We start from the raw sequence: 22912 nt of genomic DNA on the forward strand, positions 1-22912 counted from the left end.
TCATTTCATTTGCTCATTGCACAAACTAGAAAAAAAAAAGATTTTTTTTAATTATATGTGCATTTGTATTTTAAGAATATTAACTTGGGCTTTAATTCAACAGACAATTTCGGCTAAACAAAAGCTTTGACTGATAATTTTGAAGGTGTTCAGAAAATATTTAATTTTCAGCAAAGAAAAATACAGGTGATTTTCGAAAAGTTCGCACTTTTTGTTTCTTGCTCGGTGTAAATTTAAATGAAAACTGTATCGAGTTTAAAATCCTGCAACTGTAAGTTTTTGAAAATACCTTATAATTTATATTTATGGTAAATTTTGAATTCATAAAATAGATTAATTTGAATATCAAAAAGTTCGATGCCCTTATGTTCATATTAATTTAGAGACAGATACATTTTGCTTTTTATTGCTATACAAGATGTTTCTAAATTGATAACGAAATATTTAAAAATATGTTCCTTAAACAAAAATAAAGTTAAGAAAGTAACTTTATAATGTATAAACATGGGGTTGTAAAGCTTCTGTTTCCGAGATACAGGATTTTAAAATTTCCAAATATTTTTAACCTTTTTCTTTATGGTTCCAGGATGTATTTTATTTTTTAGAACGTGCAAAACTACCTTAGTTGAATAATTGTGAAAAGCTTCGTAAGGCAATAATTTCCCCGACGCAATAATGAAACATCATATTTTTACACGTACGTTGCAATTTGTAATGTTTGGAAACTTTTCCATTACTAGATCAGTAATAACTCGAAAGCGGTGAGATTCGTAGATACGACGAAAGGACAAGAGATAAAAATGTTTTTCAGTTGAACAGCGAATTCAATTTTTATTAAATGGAGATCAGTGGGAGATGGCTTTAAGTATTACCGTATAGATTTTTACAATAATTTAGCATATTTACAGGTTTTTTTTTGGTTCGTGAAAATATCTCGAAAACCATCAGAGTTACAAGGTAACTTAAAGGGGTAAAGAGTTGCAGTTTCAGGGGACCAATCTAAGATACCTTAATTTTTATTCTAAATTTGTGGTTGACTACCTTATAAGCTCATCGCCTCCTCTCTAGCTTTTTTTATTTCTTCGCCGATTAAAATCAATGTTTTTCATAAATTTGTTGATTTTTTCTCCACAGTTATTAAGTCATTTATTTCAGAACGAATAAAAGCTCAATTACATAAAAAATTGAATTCGATTTTCAAACGTGTCGCCCTCTATAGCAAGGTAGCCACATTCCACTTTCATTATTCAGATATTATCTACAGGGTTCCTTTCAAATGACGTCACACGTGTCCATGACCCCGAAAGGTGGCGTTTGTTAAAAATGGCGGTCATGACGTCACTCCAGGCTCCATAATCGTTACGAAAAGTAGGGACCGGGACCGCCGCACCCAAGACTCAAATTCATCAGGGAAATTTTACAAAAAACGCGAAGAAAATCTGTGCAAAATTGTTTCGCAGTAGTGAGAGTTAATTTTATGAACCTGTTAGTGTAAAATAATTAATGAATAGTGCGTGGGATAGCCATAAACTGTATGCATATCCCCGAATGTATTCGTGATTTTACCAGCTCTGTAGGATAGTCGGACGAAAGCCAGAGATAGAAGGCTGTGGCCGGAATTTGGTGAGTGACAGAATATACATGAAATTATAAAGTGGTGGTTATTTTTTCGATGTATTTAAAAATGCATAACAAGGCGCTGGAAATAATTGAAAAGCGGAAGAACGATTTCCAGCAGGTGCATTGACTGTCATGGCGTCTCTTAATAGAACTGTCAGATTCACCTAATTTTAATATTTTTTCACGATTTGTAGCCAATCTAGGCATTCCTTGTTCGTGGAATTTGTAGGCAGCCATCTGGATAAGTTGATTCTCCTCTCCAAAACTACTTTTAATCGTTCAACTAGAAAAAACACCCATCCTTGATTATACCTAGGTGTGTCTCAAAAATTATATTCCCACATCAGTCGGCCGGATAGCTAATAAACCAGCTTTTAAAACATGCTTTGCTCTCCCTGTATGGAAGTTTAAATTGGCCCAATTAATTTTATTGCAACATATGTAGTTTTCCATAGAATAGGCCTTGTGTAATTTCAAATTCTGTTTTGACACCCTAGTTTTTTTATGTCATTTTTCTTGCTGTGTTTGTGCCAGACAGGAAGAATGAAACTAGCTTTACCACTGCCCCTTTCTTGACCACATTTTATATGTACCAATATCTGCATATATCTAAGTAAATTTACTCTTAGATGGGATTTTATTAAATGAATCTGTTGAACAATTAGTGTTCTAATATGATCAAATAATACTCATAGAGGCTTTAACCCGAAAGTGTTTTTATGTAAGTTTGCTTCCCTAAGTACATACCTCTTACTATTGATATCTACTTGATAATTGTATTTGTTGCTCTTATGCTGTGAACTTTGGCAGTGGGGTTGTGATGAGCCACCATCATGAATGTTTGTCTATCTGACATTTGATGAAAAATTCCAACCACTTTTTGTAAAAACACACAGATAGTTACAGTCTGGCAAAAGACAGGTGGTGGACAGGTACCCATACCCCTATATAGGTATATTAACCTCCAGGTGATCAGTATCTACCAATACACATAAAATATAAAATATATTAGTTAAAATGCTACCTCCGATAGATATAAATATTAAATACTAAAAGATTTAATATCTGCAATTAAAAAAGCAATATCATAGTATACCTGTAGATTTCCCAGATTTTAGGATCAGGATTTCAGGAATGGTACAAAAAGTAAATTTTAAGGAGGGTTGCTGATCCAAATATAATTTCTTTCTTATAGTTTATGTGAGATATTAGTATTGACTATCAATAATTTGACAAAGAAAACAAACACATATAAGAAGAAAAAAAATCAGTATTATCTCAGGAAAGAACATTCGCTTATATGTAGACCAAAAGTGTTCCCTCACATTTTGTCGACTGGCTTACCAGTCACACTTTCACTCTAAACTTGTTTTTTTTTTAATGTTGACTACATAAATATAATTGTTGTTTTATTTTTTAAAAAATTTAAGTGGATTAAAAAAAAAGGTAAGAAAGTTTGATTTTAGTTTTTTAATTTTGACTTCACGGTTCCTTTCAAAATGAATATGGACAAAGGTACTTTTTTACAACAGGTTTTTTACCTATCTATTTTACCCATTGAGTTTAATTGGTTATTTATTTCATTAACAAATTTGTATTGCTTCTTTTGGTAACATATTCAAATTATACAAGAAAACCAGTGAAAAGAACATAAAATTTTGTTGAATGCAAATTCAATTTTCAATTGTCACATCTTTAGTACCGTTGAAAGTGTGAGGAAACAAAGTTATGCATTCAAAATAATTAACAATTGTTTAAAAATTTACCATAAAATTAACTGGTTTCTCAAGTGGCACACCCATACATTTTTGAATTTTTAATATGTTTTGAAATTGTAAGATTATTTTATATAGCATAACCTACTTTGATTTTCACCTGTTGTATTGAATTGGAGAGAAAATTTAGAGAAATCGTTTTGCATTAATAGGTAGGTATTTCAAAAACCATTGACGTTGCTTTATAATAATTTGTGTCATTTTTATAGCAATAAAGTTTTTATTAGATCAGGTAGCGTAGATAACTAAAAGCTGGATGGTTTCCTTGGTAGCTTTCCTCCGATAGACAGGATTAAGCAAACTTCATGGGAAGGTCAAGTCGGACAATTAGAGACTAATTTGGGATGTATTGAATTGAAAGAATTTTACAACTTTATATAGGTGATTGTATCATCAACACCAACACTATTATTATTTTATAGATATCAAAAAGATCATTCACGGCTTGATAGTTTCATTGGTATCCCCTCCCATAGACAGAAAATAACCCATTCAATTGAGTTACTTGTTAATATAACGTAATCTAACATAAAGAAAATAAAACTTTCTTTTTCAGAGTGTAACAACGCATCTTGACGTTATTTGTATGTCCTTAATTTGTCTATTTGGTCTTGGTTCACAATATTATAGTGTCTTCTATGGAGCTCTTTCCCCTCCTCTTCTGTTTTGTTTATATCTGTGCTATTTTCCAGTGGTATGTGTTCCATTTTGGTTAAATCTGGTGGAGTACAGTTGCTAGTTAAAGGATATATGGTTTTGGGTAGCGGATGATCTATATTATGAAAGTATGCTCTCATGGACTTCATTAATTTGGTGTGGAGTTCATGTAGGGCGGTCAGTTTTCGACCTCCATTTGCCCTTTTAAGTGTCAGTCGTTGAATACATGATTTGGGACGTAATTTTCTCTCCTTAGTAAATGCTCTCATTTCTATGTCAACATTGTTTAATCAAGTCTGTGGCAGACCACTTTGAAAGTATACGGGAACGCCGAAAGTCTTTGTGAGTTTAATCGGGTCCTGTATATCTCGCACATGTCGATTGGATGTAGCATTTGCTATAATAGATTTTGTCTCGTTGTTCCCACTTGCCTTTTTGGTTACGCATAATCTTACATTTGTTCTTTTAAAATTCCATTAATATATCTGTCGATATTTTTCCCACTGTTTTCAAATATTTTTGTATTTGTGTTTTAGTGGATCCACGGTGTTTAACGCTATTCTTATGCATGAGATGGTTTAATGTGAGTGATGAGTTCACACTTTCATCTTATATCTATCTTCAACGCGAATTAGGGCTCTAGATAGCAAATTTAATGACTTACTAAACCACAGTGTACCTAAAGCATCACTCTAAAATACCCTTCTGTTGGTGTTGATTGATCTTTATTACGCCAAAGAAAACGTCTGTACTAACAAATTTTTAAAGAGGTTGTGATCAACAGGGTGACGACCCCTAGCAACGGGTGACAAAACTTTTATTTTTAATGAAGGGCACCATTGGTTACAATAGAACTTATTTAAAGACACTTTTTCTATACTTTTATGTGTCAGACATAAGGAAGTTGATATATGTCATGTTTAAGTTTCTATATGAGACAAAGTGACGCACTTTCTTAGATTTGACAACCGTATAATATAGCGCCTTTAAATATGCACTTAAGTTTTCATTTGACAGAAGTTTTGATTAGAGTACTGATTGGTGGAATCGAAGCTTGAATTGACTTTTTTTTTTTACTTGTTGTGAGTGTAAAAAAGACGAATATTAAAGCGTGCTCTCACAATTATGTGCCTACATTTAATCAACAATACCTCTATATACGTAAGCATAGGCCTCCACTTAAACTACTTAAGTAAAAATTGACGTGTGTCGTGTGCCTTTGATATACGCAAGGATGTACCACCGAAACAGGTTTAAAATAGTCGATACAAGACGGGATTTAAATTCTTAAGTAGTAGCTATGTGACAGATGTAATTTACCCATATTCCATTAAAAGTAGTGCCATTATAAGCTTTAAATTATTAACAAAAATCGTTTTCTTTTCAGGTTTTTTGTTCGTAGAGGCCCTGAAGCAGTATGAACGAGCTGGATAGTTTAAGACAGGAGGCTGAAACACTTAAAAATGCAATCCGGGTAATAAAACTTTTCATTTACCTTCCTCATATTCAATTCATGGACTGAATAATTTATAGAGTTTAAAAATAATTTTAATTTAAGGGAACTATCCAACAAATTTTCACATGTTCACACAGTTCAGACATGTTTCGCAGGAGGGCCATGATTCTCATGATATTTATTTTCATGACGAATTGGTATTTCTGGGGCTTCACGAATACGTTAGATAATATTGTGTTTTCCGAAATCGTTTTAATCAGATGAATTTTGGTATCATTTTAAACCTGTCATGTTAAACGTAGCTTGATGGGATTAAACTGTCCCTGATACTGATAAGCTCAAACAATGCATAATAAAATCAAATAGGTGATTACTTTTGTAATCTTATAACGCCGTTTATAGTCTATGCGCGCTATTCAAATTAATACCACCATTGGTTATACGTTGAAATAATTGAAATGTGATTCATTGCTTGAAGTAAATAAGTAGTAATAAACTTATTTATTGGTTTGGGGATGTATGGCTGATAAATATGGATGGGGATTCAATTCATATTATGAGGACTATTATTTTATACCACTTGCGTTATGAGCTTTGATAAGCTTCATTGTAATAATGAATCAATATCCGTCAATGATGTTGAGTTTCTATTACGTCTGGGGTATTTAAAATTCCGAGAATTATTAAAAATATTTATCTAAAGTGGCCCAGATACTTTTTACCTACATTTTCTTGTTGACGTACGAATTTCGTTGGTGACCTAACCTGCCAGCTAACCTGGCTAAACCTGTTTATTTGTGACGCTACGTTAAAACTTGCTAATAACACAGGTTTTCATGGAAAAGCTATTATTTCTTAGCTAATAAATTAGAGTTGTTCACATTAGGAGATTAGGACTGAGATTGCGAATGGGCTTAGACAGTTAATATGTTATTGGAAAACGTACGTGAGCTGTTATTTGTGAAGCAAATTGATATTACATGCCATGACGGAGGAATAATTTTCATACACTGATAGCAATGTGCAAAGCCGTGAAGGCATATGCATGCACATACATATGTATATTTTGACTAAGATGGAAGTATTTGAAATTCTTGCACGAATTATGGGTTCTGCACTACATCAACTTCCGTCAAAAACACTTTTGTTTATTTAATAATTATTAATTATTAATATTAAAGTGTGGATGCCCGTAAGATAATAGCCATCTAGGATTGCTTGATAAATGTGTTGATTTAAAGGAATTTTAATGGATTTAACAGGTGAATGGATTACTTATTAAGGTTTAAAAGATATATATATATATATGCATGTATGTATTTGCTTTTTGTTTTATACAAAGCAACGCATGGGAATTCGAGACCCCTGTATATTATGACACACCTTGGCATCCGTTTTAAGGTCATATTTGTGCAGCAATATTTGTCAGAATGGGTCAAATAAATTAAATAAGTACTGACTCATAACAGTAATGTTATGTAGTTCTGATTACTTATAATGTTTTTTTAAAAATTTGCCTGCTAATAAAAACTATATACAGAAACACTAAGAACTTCTACAGAGTTTCAATTATTGATCCACTATAGAAATTTTTCTTCGGTTGGAGGAATTGGGACTCAAAGAAAACAATATAAAAAGTTAAAGATGTAGTTTGAGAACGATGGAGTAGACGTGTTACAAGAGAGTTGCTTAATAAGCCGTTAAATATAAACGATAAACGTGGAACGTCAGAACGAGCTAAGATGTCAGAGATAGTTTTAATATATAGAGCGAGTCAAAGATGTTGATGGGTGTGATGCAAAGGGCGTATGAAAAAAATTCCTCGTCAAGCATACAAACTTAATTTATTATTTCCAGGTGATGTGTATGAATGTAAAAGTTGAATTTAAAGCTGAATGCGGCTGAATTCTACGCGCTTTATATTAATTATTATCGGTTTATACGGCAATGATCAAAGGAGAATTACTTTGTCGAGATGGGATTTTTAATTGTTGCGATACGTTTTTTATATAAGCCTTAGAGATTTTAAAGCAATGAATTTCGCTGTTTTTTTTATTATTGTTTTTTTATCATTATTTTCTTTTTAACGAAAAGCAGATAAAATTACAACAGGTATAGAGAGTGTGGAACTCCACCCGCGAGCAATTGAATGACGGGATAAATTTTTATGCTTTTATTAAACGAAAAGTAGTGAAATTTTCAAATGTTACAATTTGCTGATAGGATGCCCGAAAAGCAGCCGCCGACACAAACCTGGCAGCGGCCACCGCCACCTTGGAACCAATCGGTCGAGTGCAAATGCGCACGCGCCGAACCCTTCGTGGACACTTAGCCAAGATATATGCCATGCACTGGGGCTCGGACAGCCGGAATCTGGTTTCGGCTTCACAAGATGGCAAACTTATTGTTTGGGATAGTCACACCACCAATAAGGTTAGACTTTCCGCCATACTTTGTTGACGCCGGTTAACCGTTTATTACTTTAGGTTCATGCTATACCTCTTAGATCATCTTGGGTAATGACATGCGCTTATGCGCCCTCAGGTTCTTATGTCGCTTGCGGTGGTTTAGATAACATATGCTCTATATATAGCCTAAAAACTAGAGAAGGTAAGAAAGAGCAGCTTCACAGGTTGTTTAATTCAAATTTGCATGTTATTAATTTAATAAGGTAACGTCAGAGTGAGTCGAGAGCTACCAGGTCACACAGGCTACCTGTCTTGTTGCCGGTTTCTCGATGATAACCAAATCGTCACCAGTTCAGGTGATATGTCCTGTGCTCTGTGGGACATTGAAACGGGCCAACAGGTTACTAGCTTTCTGGGACACACTGGAGACGTGATGTCTTTGTCTCTCGCACCTGATATGCGCACATTCGTTTCAGGTAAGTGATCGATCGGTTATTCGAAATTGCATGTATTGGTGTCAGTACGTTTTAAAATCTATTTAGTTTAAGGGCGTAATCTGAGTTTGTAATCTATGTAAATAATGCTCTGAGTAATTTCCGCAATATTGACACATTTAATCATATTATTTGAAAGCAAAATCGAATAGTTTAGCGAAACTAATTTAATAGCCACGCTTGAAATGAGGACATTATGATATGATATTGAATTATCTAATAATAATAAAAACTCGTTTTACTATATATACTGTATTTCTAAAATGCCTTGTTATTGTAGGAATACAGTTTACATAGCAATGACTTGACTAATGATTCGGTTAAACCTACTCAAAAAGCTTCTGGTTTTCTGCACCAAGATAGTATTGTGGGCGTTTGACACAAAATATACTATTTTTTAACATAGAAACTAATCTCAAGTTAATTATCATGATAAAACATTCATTGATTCCTTATTTCTTGGTATATTGTCTACTTTATCATAACTTTCTGTAAAAACAATAAAATGAATTAACAAAAACTGTGTTATAGGCGCATGTGATGCGTCTGCAAAACTGTGGGACATTAGGGAAGGAATGTGTAAACAAACGTTCCCTGGTCACGAGTCGGACATAAATGCAGTCACATTCTTCCCGAACGGTTACGCCTTTGCGACGGGTAGTGACGATGCGACTTGCCGCTTGTTTGATATCAGGTGAGAATTACACATAAATTCTATGAACAACTATTTTTTGGAACTATTGTGATTTTTTAATAATTGTATTTGTTTGTTTTTTAATTTAGAGCGGATCAAGAGTTAGCCATGTACAGCCACGACAACATAATCTGTGGTATCACCAGTGTGGCTTTCAGTAAATCGGGAAGATTACTTCTTGCAGGGTACGACGATTTCAACTGCAATGTGTGGGATTCAATGAAAACTGAGAGAGCTGGTAAGTACATAATGTCTACTAATGTTTATTATATATTTGTTCTTCTCTGCGTTAAATAATGTGCGTTCAACAAAGACCTAGTAGATCGCCTTCGAAATACAAATGCATGTCTAGAATCAGCTCCATTTGTTATCAATTGTTGAAGTAAAAAATATTGAAATTTGAAGATTTCTCAGACATGCAATTGCATTTCCGTAGCTAAATAGCATATTAATTGATTTTATTTGTTAATTATTCAATTTCAATCAATAATTTCATTGGTTCAAGTGGATCTTAATAATTGGTTTGTTAAACACAGCTTGATCCCTGACCATACATAGAACAAAGAACTTTTTCGTGTTTTTTTGGCATTTGCATGAAACACGTAAACAATAAAAATGAAAGGGTTGGGTATGTTGTGGTATCAATAAAAGATATTCTAATAAATTATACATAACATTGTTAGCAGTACCACCACACAAGAAGATATCTGAAGGAACGCATAAATGCATCAAAATAAGCAAATACGTTCCTTTTCTTATCCCCAGTTTCCTAGGAGAAACCTATTTTATTGAAATATTCATTATAGTTTTCAGTTTTTCTGGCATTAAGTTTTCCATTCACTGCTATAATTCCTCATGTTAAAATGAGAATTTACTTTCTTTTTGTAACACTATTATGCAGTGTCCCGTGATTGACAGACTAGGTAGATTATATATAATCTATGAGATGACGATTACATGAGAAATGAGTGCAGTCAGTAAAGAAGCAAAATTAAAAAGACATCTAATGTATCAGACAAAGACGTATTAGTATCAATATTTCTAGAAGCAAAGCAAATATATTGTTATTTTAAATTTTAAAAAATTACGCGTCCCCGTATATCGAAAATTCTAATTAGTTTTGTTGTAAACATTGCATAAACTTACGATTCATTTTTTTATGAAATATAAAATTACAAAAATACCAAAAAAACCTACCTCACTTACCTGTCAAGGTTGCTGTTTTTTTTTCTTTATATTGTCGCTAATACCATTAATTGCTAAAGTAACATATTGTATTTTCTTTCTTTATCAGTATATGTATAAGAAGGTTGGTGATGCGATACTTTTTTGCTACGCATAAGGCGGTAACCTGAAATTGGTTTAGGAACTTACCTTCAGTCTATGACTGCCGAATCATGGGATATACCTGTACACATACTAATGTTGGTACAGCCCGTATTGGGTTAAAAGTATTCAAAATAAGAACATTCCTTATTTTCTTAAATATAAATTAAAATCATACATTCAAAGAAACTCCAAGGTATATGCGTATATGAATATTTTAACCGTTTTTACAGGTATCCTAGCTGGACACGACAACAGAGTAAGTTGTCTAGGCGTAACAGAAAACGGCATGGCTGTTGGTACAGGTTCTTGGGATAGCTTCCTCCGCATTTGGAACTAAAGGACATGCGTGTCCATGTAAAAGCCAAAATTTCCGTTACAATCTCACCTACATCACGCAGTGATTCTTTTTTTTTTGTTTTCTTCACACGGTCACTTGTCGTTTACACTTCATTGTTCATATCTTCATGTTGAGTGTAGGCATTCTTAGCTTTTGGACTGGATCGATAAGCCATGTCGCACTGTCAGAAATATGCATTTTATTAAGGTAACTTCAATTTTGTAATTTATATATATTTTTTATTTATAGTGTACTGTATAAATATTTTCAGTTTCCTTTTTTATCGCTATACTGCTTTATACTATATTTTTATACGGATAAAACAGTTTCAAGCTTCGTATTTACGCTAGTAGTAGGTTTAAGTTATTATTTTGTGATTATTTCCAAAAAAGTTAGAGGCCTGTATGTGTGTGTATGTATAATTAGTGACTATTTATTTAGTAATAATTGTTAAAAACATTGCAACAACCGAATAAAACAGTTCCATATTTAGTTTTGTTTTCGTTTATTTTGAGTTTTTCATTAGTTGGAAATCACTTTAAGTGTTGTAGGTGAGACATCGAGCCGATTTTTATTCAGATCAACGTACATTTAAGCAATTATTAATGAAAAATAGAAGTGGGTAGTTCCTGATTTATAACCTTGCAAATGTGTTGTACTTTGAAATTAATTAATACCAAAGGAATCGTCAGAATCTCGGCTTACCACTTCTGTTGCACAACATCTGAGAAATATTTTGTTAGGAGAGTACAAAGAACTTAGACATCTAAAAAAGACCAAATAGTTTTATTACTATATCTGAAAACTTCATCCAGCTTTCTAAAGAATCTGAATAAAAAGTAAGCCTGGCCTTGGCCTATTTGGGTCTAGACCAGACCCTTGAAAAATCTATTTCGAATCAACTCGTTAAGGTTAGACTTTTGATCTGTTTGATACGGTAAGGGTTAGCTAGTCATAACGATAACCGAAGGTTATTTTGGTGCCATAACGAGCTTAGTGTGTTCTTACGCTTATGTAGCGAGTGGCGTTTAAATGCAATTAAAATTTGTGGCAAAAATAATGTGTTGTATACAAGTTTTTATTTCCCCACTCGTCTACGATGTAAGAACGCAGAGGTATTATTCTGGACCATCAGGACACCATCGGCAAACGGTGAAGGAAAATACTGCCGCGTCATTTTTAAAAAATGGCGTCTATGCAAAGTTAATCTTTAACTTACTATAAGTCAGTTTGGGCTTTTTGTTGATGGTTTCGTTTTGTTATGTTTTTTGTAATGTTGTCGAACACTTTTGTAAAGTAATTATTTTAAGCCAATGATGTGCAGTAAAACGTTTATGGCCTGGCTACAAGTCTAATATCAAAGTCTATGTATATGTAAAAGGCAGCTGTTCACAGTCTTTGAGTGTTAATAACATTGACGCACATGGAAGTTTAAGTTTTCGCCATCGTTTTTTTTTTAAGCGTTTGTTGATACAAACATTTTTGGCACATATGTATATCGCATACGGTGAACCCATGATAAATCTTTCATTTAAACTTGTATATCATGATTTGAATTAGGAGGAGTGTTAACTTAGAAAGGGACTTTTCTTGGAACTTGTCTGGTATGACTTGATTTTCATTTGATAGCACAAAATTAAGCATCGCTAGAGCTCAACAAGTTCGAATGAAATAATTTTTTAATTTCCAGTTGAATAAAATTGCATACTTTTTGTAACGTGTGTGTGTGTGTGTGTATGTATTGGACATCCATGATTAAGTTTCAGTGCAGATTTTCTACATTGAAACTTAACTTTCTCGATTGAATCAGTCCCGTTTGAACAAATGTAATTCCATTATTTTGAACATAAGTAATAAGTTACTTTGGGTTTTTACTCAAGAAATTAATGTCAGCTGGTGGGAAGATCAGATTCTGGCGAAGTGAAAATCGCCTGGTATAATAAAAGAAATCTAGCAGAAGTCGTTCTCTAATATAAAAGTGATAACTTCTATATTTAAAATTGAAAGAGGCAAAGTGAGCCGTGTATCAACTAGGCAACTGAGCAGCTCTAGAATACATGAACCGCACATAATAGAGTGAGCAAGCAAACATTATTTAACACGAGTGAATAATTGCTCTTTATCACTCGCTTGGTCGGGTACACAGCTTTACAACACACCTTAGTATTTTAAAACTTAGAATTTAAAAAAACTGCAGTTTTACATATAAAAATAATGGATGATTGTAGATTTTTTATTTCGTTACTGTATCTATGTTCCCGTAAAAAGCCATGAGCGAGCTATAATTGATAGAGATGTAAAAGGTGGTATACATTCAGACAAATCTATTAGAATAAATAAAAAAACAGTTGCCTAATTCAGACTATTAAAAGTAGAAAATCAATGAGAGTAAAATGTCGATAATATCGAATATGCGCACAATGTGAATCGCACGATTTTTAGGTAACCGTTACTACCAGTTGTTTTTTCTATACTAATAACAGTGATATTTCAGCACAAAGAATGAAAATCGTGAGTTATTAAGAAGACAGGCTATCCAGTGATATTACAATGTGTTTAACATATCACAAAATATTAAAGTTCAGTTACCTATAATAATTGAAAATGCCAAAAATTATTCGTACGTTTTAAGACAATTATTCTACTAAGTTTGGCCATAAAGCATTTACTGCATAACCTTAGAAAATTAGCGTTTTTAATTTAAAAACTACGTAGAGTAAATGATAGTAATAAAAATATCCACTATTGAAGCTTTTTGCTTGGACTTGTAAAAAATTTCCGTGAATATATTTAAGTATGAAAGTTTGATTCGTTCCAACTGTCTAAACTACATAAGATTGTTTTAATTTCCGCACATTTTTTCTACCAAAAATCACGAACATCTGTTTTTGTGGAAAGTTATATTATCCCAAAACGGCATTTTCGTGGTTACAATTTAAAGCTGTTCAGTGCATAATTGAAATTTCGTTTTGTATTAATATACATGTATACTTTTTGTTTTAAGATTATTTATTAATCTAGTGAAATAAGGCTAATGTACTGTATATATGAAAGCTTAAGGTTAAGAAAAAACGGTTGGGTGTTTAGATCCTTTGAGATATAGAGCAAAAACAGATTTCTCTGGGTGAAATGTTACATTGTAAATGATAATTCAGCTCTACTTGTTTGAGTTGAATATAAAGGAAAAAACCTTGTGGTTTAAATTGCGACATTTACAAAAAATTTCAAGCTATTTTCCGATTATATCCACAAAAACGCAGGTGCAGCTATCCCAATAAAGCCTGTCTAGACCCCGTATTATATCAAAAGATCCATCTAATAATCTGATAAGTAAATTTGGATTCTTTGGGATGAAACACCCACTTAGGCTTTGTGAATGTGTTTTTATAACGTTAGGAACAAAGAAATCACAAATATTAATATCCACCCTACGTCTGATAAAACTGATTCTCTTTTTGGCACAAAATGCATGTAGCTGTGTTTTAATTTTTATACCCTGCTTAATTTTCTGAATTATAACAATTTTTCACTATACCCTTTTTCAATATTTTTGTCCGTCGAGCTTTGTATAATACATAAGTCCTCTATACAGCTGTTTTTCGCAGCGTCTAGTTTTGTTCCGTTCGAAAGAAAATTTTGCTACTTAAGACAGTTTTGCTCTGTTACAAACTAAGCGAACAATGAAGCATTGAAAATTAGAGTCGTGTCCGATTCTCCAATGACCAAGCTTCTACGTTCGTTCATTACATAAAATACCTCCTAAGAAAACATGATGAAATCTGAACCAAGACGTGTTGACTACAAAAGTGGCTCAGGTAACATAGAGGCCATATTTGTGTCGAATCACGTTAACTTTTTGTTATTTTGCTATTGTACTTGTTTACGTAAGGTTAAGGTAAAATCGCGTTATCTTGAAATCGTTCTTGATAAGATTTTGAGGTACAGCGATCATTTTTCAAAAAAGTAGATTTAGTCAAATTGTCTTTTTTTATTGTTACTGATTAATATGAATGAAGTACATTGAAGATTGTCGTATGATATAGCATATATGTAATAATGTAATGTAAAACTACAAAATAAAGTAAATAAAAAACAGATATTGTTTTTCCTCTGAACTAAAGGTCCCAGGCAGTGTAGAATTCGCCCTTCACAAGCACAGTCTAATTTCAATCGTTCAAAGGCATATTGATCTGCGCATCAGTTGTATTCAAGGTTTACGAGTGGCTTGTATTCATACGATTCAGAGAAATCAAATAAAAACATAAACCTTCCGGATCTTCTAGTTTCTACCAAATTAAATTCTCTTTTTCGTTTCCCTTGCAATGACTTTCTTGCGCAATGTAGTCGGCGATATTTGAACGCCTCGCGTAAGATTCTCTATAGGACAGTTTTTCGTTGAATTTCCTTTTGAGCTCCAATCTTAACCGCAAAAGAATAATTTTTTGGAACTAGCGGGGAAGACTGTCAGGTACTTAACCATAGCAAACATTGTTATAGCAGGAGATAAAGGATGAAGGAGCGAAATTTCCTTCTAGGCAACCTAAACATATTTGGTTCTTATATATTTATTGATTTTATACTTACAAAAAATAGCACACAAAAGAAGAACTAAATACCCAATTTCCTGCCCTTGTGACGATAAAATTTTAAACTAGTAACGAATTTGATGACCAAAACTAACTCGGGATTCATATAGCCCAACAAAGAAGGGAAAATAATGATAAAATATTTAGTTCCTTTTGCTTTATTGGCAATATTTATAACAATTAAGTTTGTCGTATTAATAAAATAAACAATCATGTATTGACATTGAATTCAAGTGATGGCGTTTTAGACCGGTTTTAGAGATAATTCCATGCATTTGACATTCACGAAAATGCGTTCAATCAACAAAAACGTGTAATTTAGCTTTGGAAATTCACCTGGATATGTAATATATGGCCAAAGTTTCGACTCTTTCACTGCAACAAATCTTAATAAACATAAACTTAAAATGATCTCAGACACAGTTGCATTTTCATATTAATTAGAAGTTCCCAGAGCGCACATAAAAAACACAGATTTATTTTTATATATTTATGTATAGTCTTTGTGCATTTCATTATTATTAAACTGAACTCCCATTTTTATATTAAACAATAAGAATATGTATATAGATAAAGCTAAAAAGCAAATGCCCTTTGGAGGTGTAAAAATATTAAGGGTGTCTTATGAAAAAAAAAAACGTAGTTACATTTAGTAATCTAAAAACCAACCATTTTATAAAAACATCTGAGCTCGCCACTGGGCTCTGTGGAAAAAAGTCTATAAGGGACTGTTTTCAATTTCTCGTTAACTGAAATAGCCGAAATGCAACGAATAGTCGAAAATGGCCAATTTTAAAAAATATCCCGTTTATGGACAGGAAACAAATAAAGATAGCACGAGGCTTTTTGGACAAATAAGCTGCAGTCAAAACTCGAAACTTACCTATTTCATATTTCTTATCTATGCCGTGTACCCTGTAAAACTAACGAAAATGGACACCCTGTAAAAATTTATCATATTTTCCAAAAGCAACTTTACAGTTTTTGAAATATTCAAATTTTTACTATACAGTAAGTCTCACAGTAAAAATTTAGTAAGTTTCACAAAATATAGAACAGCCGTGTGGAAAATATATTAAAAACAAAATTAATTTGTACCTGCTTGAGACCCAGTTGAACGACTCTCTTTCACATTCTACTTGCAGTTAAAATGTTAAAAATTTCAAAGCTGTCTAGTGTTAGCAACACTAAAACTGAAAAAGATATTAAATTTTATGTTTCTGTTGAGATGTTCGTTATTTATACACATAAAAATATTACTAAAAACCTATCAAATGTTGTCAAACTTAAATAAAGGCATGTATTAAATTCATAAACCACCATCGCAAAAAACAACTTTTGCTATTCAATTATACATTATTGTCGATTTAAAGCGTTGACATAAACTCATCTTATTTCTATATTTAAATTAAGTTAACGTACTGAAAGGTTTAAAAGCAACTTCGTGGCATGAACTGCATATAAAATACCATTAATAATTGTACTCTCTTTATATTTTTTGTATACCTACAAAGTCCAAAGATGTCCAAATCTATAATGCTACCTGTTAAAATATAAGTAGCCTCTACGCATAAATAAGATAATCTAATATTTACTTTTATAAAAATATTCTTCTTTTTACATGACAAAGATGAAATGTTGAATTACAAATTCTTAACAGAATTCCGAGTAAGTAGACGTATTCTTTTGTCGAGTATAAGCTTATTTATGAAAGATTTGAAATAGTACCTATAAATTTAAGATGTGTTGACTGTGAGGAAAAAGTTGATAGTTCTCAAATGAGCAGTTTTTACTGATCATTTCTGATGTATTATGAAGACGTACACACACAAGTGGCATTAGAAAAATTCTGAATAGTGAGCACTTGCAAGCAACTAGTGTGCATAAGTCCCTTTAGGGGAATATTCTTGGCTCATTCAAATGAATACGTTCATTTACTAGTCACGCTGTATACTATTATTGGCAGTAAAATTATTGATGATTCTGGTTTAGCTACACCAGTAATATATAATAAAATATTTGATTTTCAACATCTTTCATATAAATTTTCCATTTAAACAGTCCGTAAGTTGAAGGCACTAATTACAAACAAAATTACAGAACGCCCTAATGCCTTAAAAGTCATTTAGTACCTGCTTACCTCGGACACAGCTACTCAAAAGGCGTTCTATATTTCTATTTATTACAGCATAGAGGATGATTTGCATACGGTTTCAACTTTAAATATCGTGGTATACACATAATCTTTAAACTGTACAGTGAATTTTATATTTTCCATATTTCTAACTCCTTTAATCTATTATATTAATTTGAATGAACATCTTAAGATGTAATCACCAAATTTGTGTGTGCAGAAGAAAGAAATATGGAAACCTAATCCCATTTCAATTATATTCACAGACGCATAATTTTTTTGAAATATAAATGTTTAAATCAATTATATATAGCTATGTTAACTTATATAATTATTTTTATAGTTCTCTATTTCAATGTCCATAATCATATAATAATTTTTGACCCCTCTGGATGCTCTGTTTTAGAACAAGTACCAACCTTGGTAATCTATCCGCAAGTTTTAATATAAAGATTGCTGTTTGTTTTAAAGTTATTAACCGGCCTTTCCAGCTTGCCAGTTTCCTGTGTGGCATCACTATAAAATGCCTGATCCTTGTACTTAAAAAGGTACATATAACACTTAGTTTCATCTTGAGTATTCTCCTCTTTCCGTTCACTAACCTATATTAGGCTAATAAAATCTTAACTGTATTCAATCACAAATTCGCCCCTTTTAAAGTTATTTCTGACGAATACACTCCGCGTTTGCCATCATTACAGATAAATAATTCTAAACTCATTCTAATTTCATTGCTAATTAAAGCTTCTCAATCAAAGATCCCTATCTTTGATTCGCTCTTTTGCCGTGAAGTATTTAATTACAATGTAATCGGCGGAGAGTTTGATTTTTTGATTGATGGAACACAGGAGACATTGGCAAGTTTGGCAGGGTCACTGTATAACGAACCGCTATCTATACAAACCCTGTCTTAGTTGTCGGACTACGAAGGTTGCTGCTTCTTACAAAATGGTACATTAAAAGGGGTCAATGTGTTATAAGATTATGAAGTACAGAATGCACAAAACATGGCCTATGAATTAAATATTAATTGGAGTACTCAATGTTAATTAACATAAGTACTGTCGCTGATTACTAGAAGTATTTAGTTTGAATGAATAAGTGCGAATAGTTTTTATAAAAATAGTTACATATACACTCGTATGTTTTTTTTTTATCACGCTTAATAGGCATAATTTTTCAATTCCCATTCGGTTATACATAAATATTTTATTAATTTCATAATATTTGAAATTTATCTGAGACTGCATGAATCAAAACTGAACTAAAAATTTACATATGTTACAAATGTACTAAATTGGTTCCAAAACCTCAAGCTCCTGTTTAAGGCAAATGCCATTTCCCTGACCATTTTTCGTATATTTAATTTACACTTACATTTTTGCTTAGTTATTTATTAAAAAAAAAATATGTACCAGATTTGTGCACCAATCAAAAAAGCAGTGCCATACATTGAGACATACTGTTTTTTGCACACATAAAAGGGTAATTCTAGGAACAAACACATTTGCTTCCTAACTAATTTCATAATAAGCAAATAATATAAGAAAATTAAATTATAAATTAAATATTATACAAGACCCCTGAAGCAATAACTCCTGGAAGCCAGCCTGAAATAATTTGCTGATGTGAACGTTATTCGTCAATCTCATTTGTCCTGTTTAAGATGAACCCGTGACAAATGTTTTTTAAACGAATCTAAAACAACGATTTGGGCTGAAATTTGCATTATTGTGTTGATATGGGTCTTATTATTACTCTACTCTCTATTTTACTGTTTTAATTCTATTTGCTACTATATTGAGGATAGGTTCTTTTTCCCGAATATTTTAATTAACCCGTCGGTTAAAATGGATGCTAAGAAAATTATATTTGACCTAAATTCAGAAAATCAATTTAGCTTCGTAAAAATTTTGAGAATACAGATACGTCCAGAGCTATTAGATTCACAGGTATAATAGCCACAAAAGCTGGAATAGAAATTTATATTTAAAATATTTGCAACGTTTTATCAAACAACTTGTAAGATTGTATAAATACTACTGAAGAGATAATCACTCTATCTCTAAGCGGAAATTTTATCCGATTAAAATCCTCAAAGAGCAACAAAATTAAGCCAGCGGACCCAATTAGTTGTTATTAGGTTAATCTCTGTGTTCCTTTAATAATGTTTAAATTTTCTCAAATGTATCCCTGAACGACTATTGTTGGATAAATATGTTTTTGCAACAATTGGTAGAAATATTGTGTACACACACAGCTGAATACACAAGAGCAATCAAAATGTCTGTAAATTAGTGACACACATTAAAATAGATGACAAACTGATCGTGTGTCGTAGAAAAACCAGACGACCCTCGCTAATTAGCCGCTCATTCGGCTATATTGCTCCTGTTCAGTAATATTTATTGGCCATTTATTTAAACTGATATTTATGTATTGCATAGACTTAGATAATGTGTCTTATACAAAACTCAAGATTAAACACAAAATCTTATTAGGGGGCTTGCACCAAAATCACACAATACAACACCAAATCAAGCAACAAATCAAACTTATGCATGTACCAAAAACCGGCAAACTGAACTTTAAAGTAACCAATAAGCCATTGCAAACACCAAATCCATGAATAAAGCATGCAAAAAACGCAACTTTTAATGATTGAATTAAAAATGTACTACTTCACTTACTTTTGTAATTAGTTTCGAATCCACATATGTTGCATTTAAACTTGCGTTTCACTTCTTCAGGTATGTGGCTTCTATAAATATGGGCCTTAAGATTTTGCTTGGTTGAGGTTCTAAAGTTGCATGTGGCACATGGATAGTCAGTTTTATCAACTGCGTCCGAATCAGACACTACCGGGTCCTTGTGCATATGTTTTAGATGTATAAGAAACCCTTTACGTTGGTCAAATACTTTGTCGCACTGCGTACATGGATATATGTCGGTTTCAAGTTTATCAGAGGCTAGCATGTGTCTCCTCATGTGCCACTTTAACATGCCTAAATAGAATAATAGTTGAGCCTAATGGAAATCCATGATAAATGTTTAAAGTTTACCCCGATGAATAGTTTTAAATTTGCAGCTTTTTATGTTGCAAAAATGCATTTCTTCTATGGGAGTTTCCCTATGCTTAAATTTATAATGCAAGGACATTTGTTTGAACGTTTCTCCGCTAAATGGACACAACAAACATTGTAGAACCATTTGGCCATTATTCCCTTCTACCTGTTCATATGTTTCATAACTAAAAATCAAAAACAATTTAATTTCTAATATTTTTCAGAGGAGAAATTAACAAAATCATTACAAGGAGAGCATTAACAATTTCATGTTAATTATTGCTATATCCGGGCATCCGCATTAGTGCGGTAATATGACCGAGTTTTTGCCTGTTTTTGATTTAGTAAGACATGTAGTAATATGTTAGATAAACGCAGGCAGCATCTGACGATAATATTCTCGTCTTCAGTACGCACTTTTTGGATAGCCGAATGCGCAATATGTGTGCACCCATTCATCAGAGATCCATGTTTAAAACTAGCAAACTTACACAGATTTTTTTGTCTTCTCATATACATAAGGTTCAATATCACTTTCACTAGTGTCTGATGTGGGTCCGGAATTTCCTAACAATATCTGTTTTTCTTGAGACCTCTTAAACTTTTTTAATAACATTTCCTCCATTTTCATACTCTCTGTTTTGTTAATGTTAATGAAATTTTGCTTCTGTAGTTCGGATTTGGAAACCTTTTTTGTTGGCTGCCTTATTACAGATACTCTAGAAACTGGTAAATCTCTTGATAAGTTTAAGTTTATTTTAGCATCATTTTTGTCATTTGGAAAGGTTTTGTTTAGTTTGTCTGATATATCCATCTTTACCAACCTGACAAATAATTTTTCATTTTTTTCTAAATTTGGGTATTTATTTTCCTCAGTCTCAATCTTTCTAATTTTACTCTCTTCAATGCAAATTTCAGTACCACTTAATAGATCAAAAGCTGTTCGCTTTCTATTGTTAGTAGCTTCTGCAATAGAAAGAGTTCGAATAGTGCCCCGATTTGTAGGCTTCTCTTTTTCTATATTGATTTCTCTATGCTGGAACTTGACAACATTCACATTTTCATTTGCATCTTTATCATGATTTATAATGTCAAGTTTCTTCATTCCACCTCTCTTATTGGATTGGCCATTTTCACATAAGATAATACTTTCAGAATTTTTTTTATCTGATGCTTTCTGAGGCTTCTGATATTTAAGCATTGAGAACTTGGCTTCTACATTATTATTGTTATTGTTTTCTGCAGTTATGGAACTGACTGCTTTCTTTTTATTCAAAGGCAACAAATCTGGCATTTTTGATGAAACATCTTTTCGTACTTTATATGTTAACATTGATTTACTAGTAGATGGCTCAATCATGGTGTTGAACCAATGAAAAGCTTGAATACTTAAATTCTGAAAATATAAAGTTCATCTATTTAGTTATAAAAAGACTTTCTTAGATTAACATAATTGCGAGTAAACATAAGGATGTCCTTGGAAAATTTTTGACTTCGAATTTAAACTGTATGTAGGGAAGTATGAGTAGTTAGAGGTAACCAACATTTACTTGTCTTTGAATAATTTTGAAGTTTATATCTAAGATTTTCTGAGCTAAATGTTTCAAGGTATTTCGAAGGCAGGTATTTTAACATATTTCTCAGGTATTTTGGTTTACAAAAATTATGTCAGCCTATTTTCCATGAAAGCCTGCAAATATTACTTAGATACTTATTGTAACAAAATTTGGTTTCCCATTAAATGATAACGTCAGGTCAAGCTTTATGTCTTAGTTTATTTGCTTATAATTAAATGTGCTATAATATGGACAATAGAAGTAAGAAGCTATTGAATTATGAGCTACTCCTTTTTTAAATTTTATATAATTGATATGAAATATCTTATCGGGTACTTACATATGTCAATTTAAAGGGTCAATGTAAGGTCTATTGCAAGGTAATAGTTAAATTAATATGTAAAAAGCGAAGAAGAAGAAAAATTTACTTCTTCAGTTTTGAGGAACATAAATAAAACAATAATATTAATAAACACAATACAGATAAATAACAACGGTAATAAATAAAAAGTCAAGAAATATTCAATAAAACTTAGAAGAGTTTTCAGAACGCTCTCATATGTTCTAAACACACTAAGAGTAGGCGATTGCGCTGATATAATATATCTCTGATCGTAAAATTATTTCAAGTTGTAGAGGCTGTATGTGTATTTTTCGCACATATACAGGAAAATACCTACCGGTTAAATGAACGTTACCTGAAAATTAATTTTAAGCCAATTAATCTCTAGATATAGGGGCTAATCTATTAATATTGTTAAATTTTTTGTGTTGTACTTTGTCCTGATTCCTGTTCGTTGA

The 22912-nt window shown here is 32.2% G+C and overlaps 2 protein-coding genes across 2 annotated transcripts; one reads left to right on the top strand and one right to left on the bottom strand.

The window, feature by feature from the left end:
* The first annotated feature begins 1329 nt into the window (after positions 1-1329).
* Positions 1330-14865, top strand: Gbeta13F (guanine nucleotide-binding protein subunit beta-1). Its single transcript, XM_066288580.1, has 8 exons — positions 1330-1623; positions 5440-5526; positions 7732-7941; positions 7995-8118; positions 8180-8392; positions 8942-9104; positions 9194-9342; positions 10664-14865. The coding sequence occupies exons 2-8, from the start codon at positions 5470-5472 to the stop codon at positions 10768-10770; spliced, it is 1023 nt and encodes a 340-aa protein (XP_066144677.1). The 5' UTR covers positions 1330-1623; positions 5440-5469; the 3' UTR covers positions 10771-14865.
* Positions 14866-18891: 4026 nt separating this feature from the next.
* Positions 18892-22831, bottom strand: LOC136342597 (myoneurin-like). Its single transcript, XM_066288575.1, has 5 exons — positions 22810-22831; positions 21047-21951; positions 20553-20740; positions 20181-20495; positions 18892-19188 (listed from the first exon to the last, which is right to left on the bottom strand). The coding sequence occupies exons 2-5, from the start codon at positions 21913-21915 to the stop codon at positions 19139-19141; spliced, it is 1422 nt and encodes a 473-aa protein (XP_066144672.1). The 5' UTR covers positions 21916-21951; positions 22810-22831; the 3' UTR covers positions 18892-19138.
* Positions 22832-22912: the final 81 nt, after the last annotated feature.

Source organism: Euwallacea fornicatus, chromosome 12 (assembly GCF_040115645.1).
Source record: "Euwallacea fornicatus isolate EFF26 chromosome 12, ASM4011564v1, whole genome shotgun sequence".
NCBI classification, from domain to species: domain Eukaryota; kingdom Metazoa; phylum Arthropoda; class Insecta; order Coleoptera; family Curculionidae; genus Euwallacea; species Euwallacea fornicatus.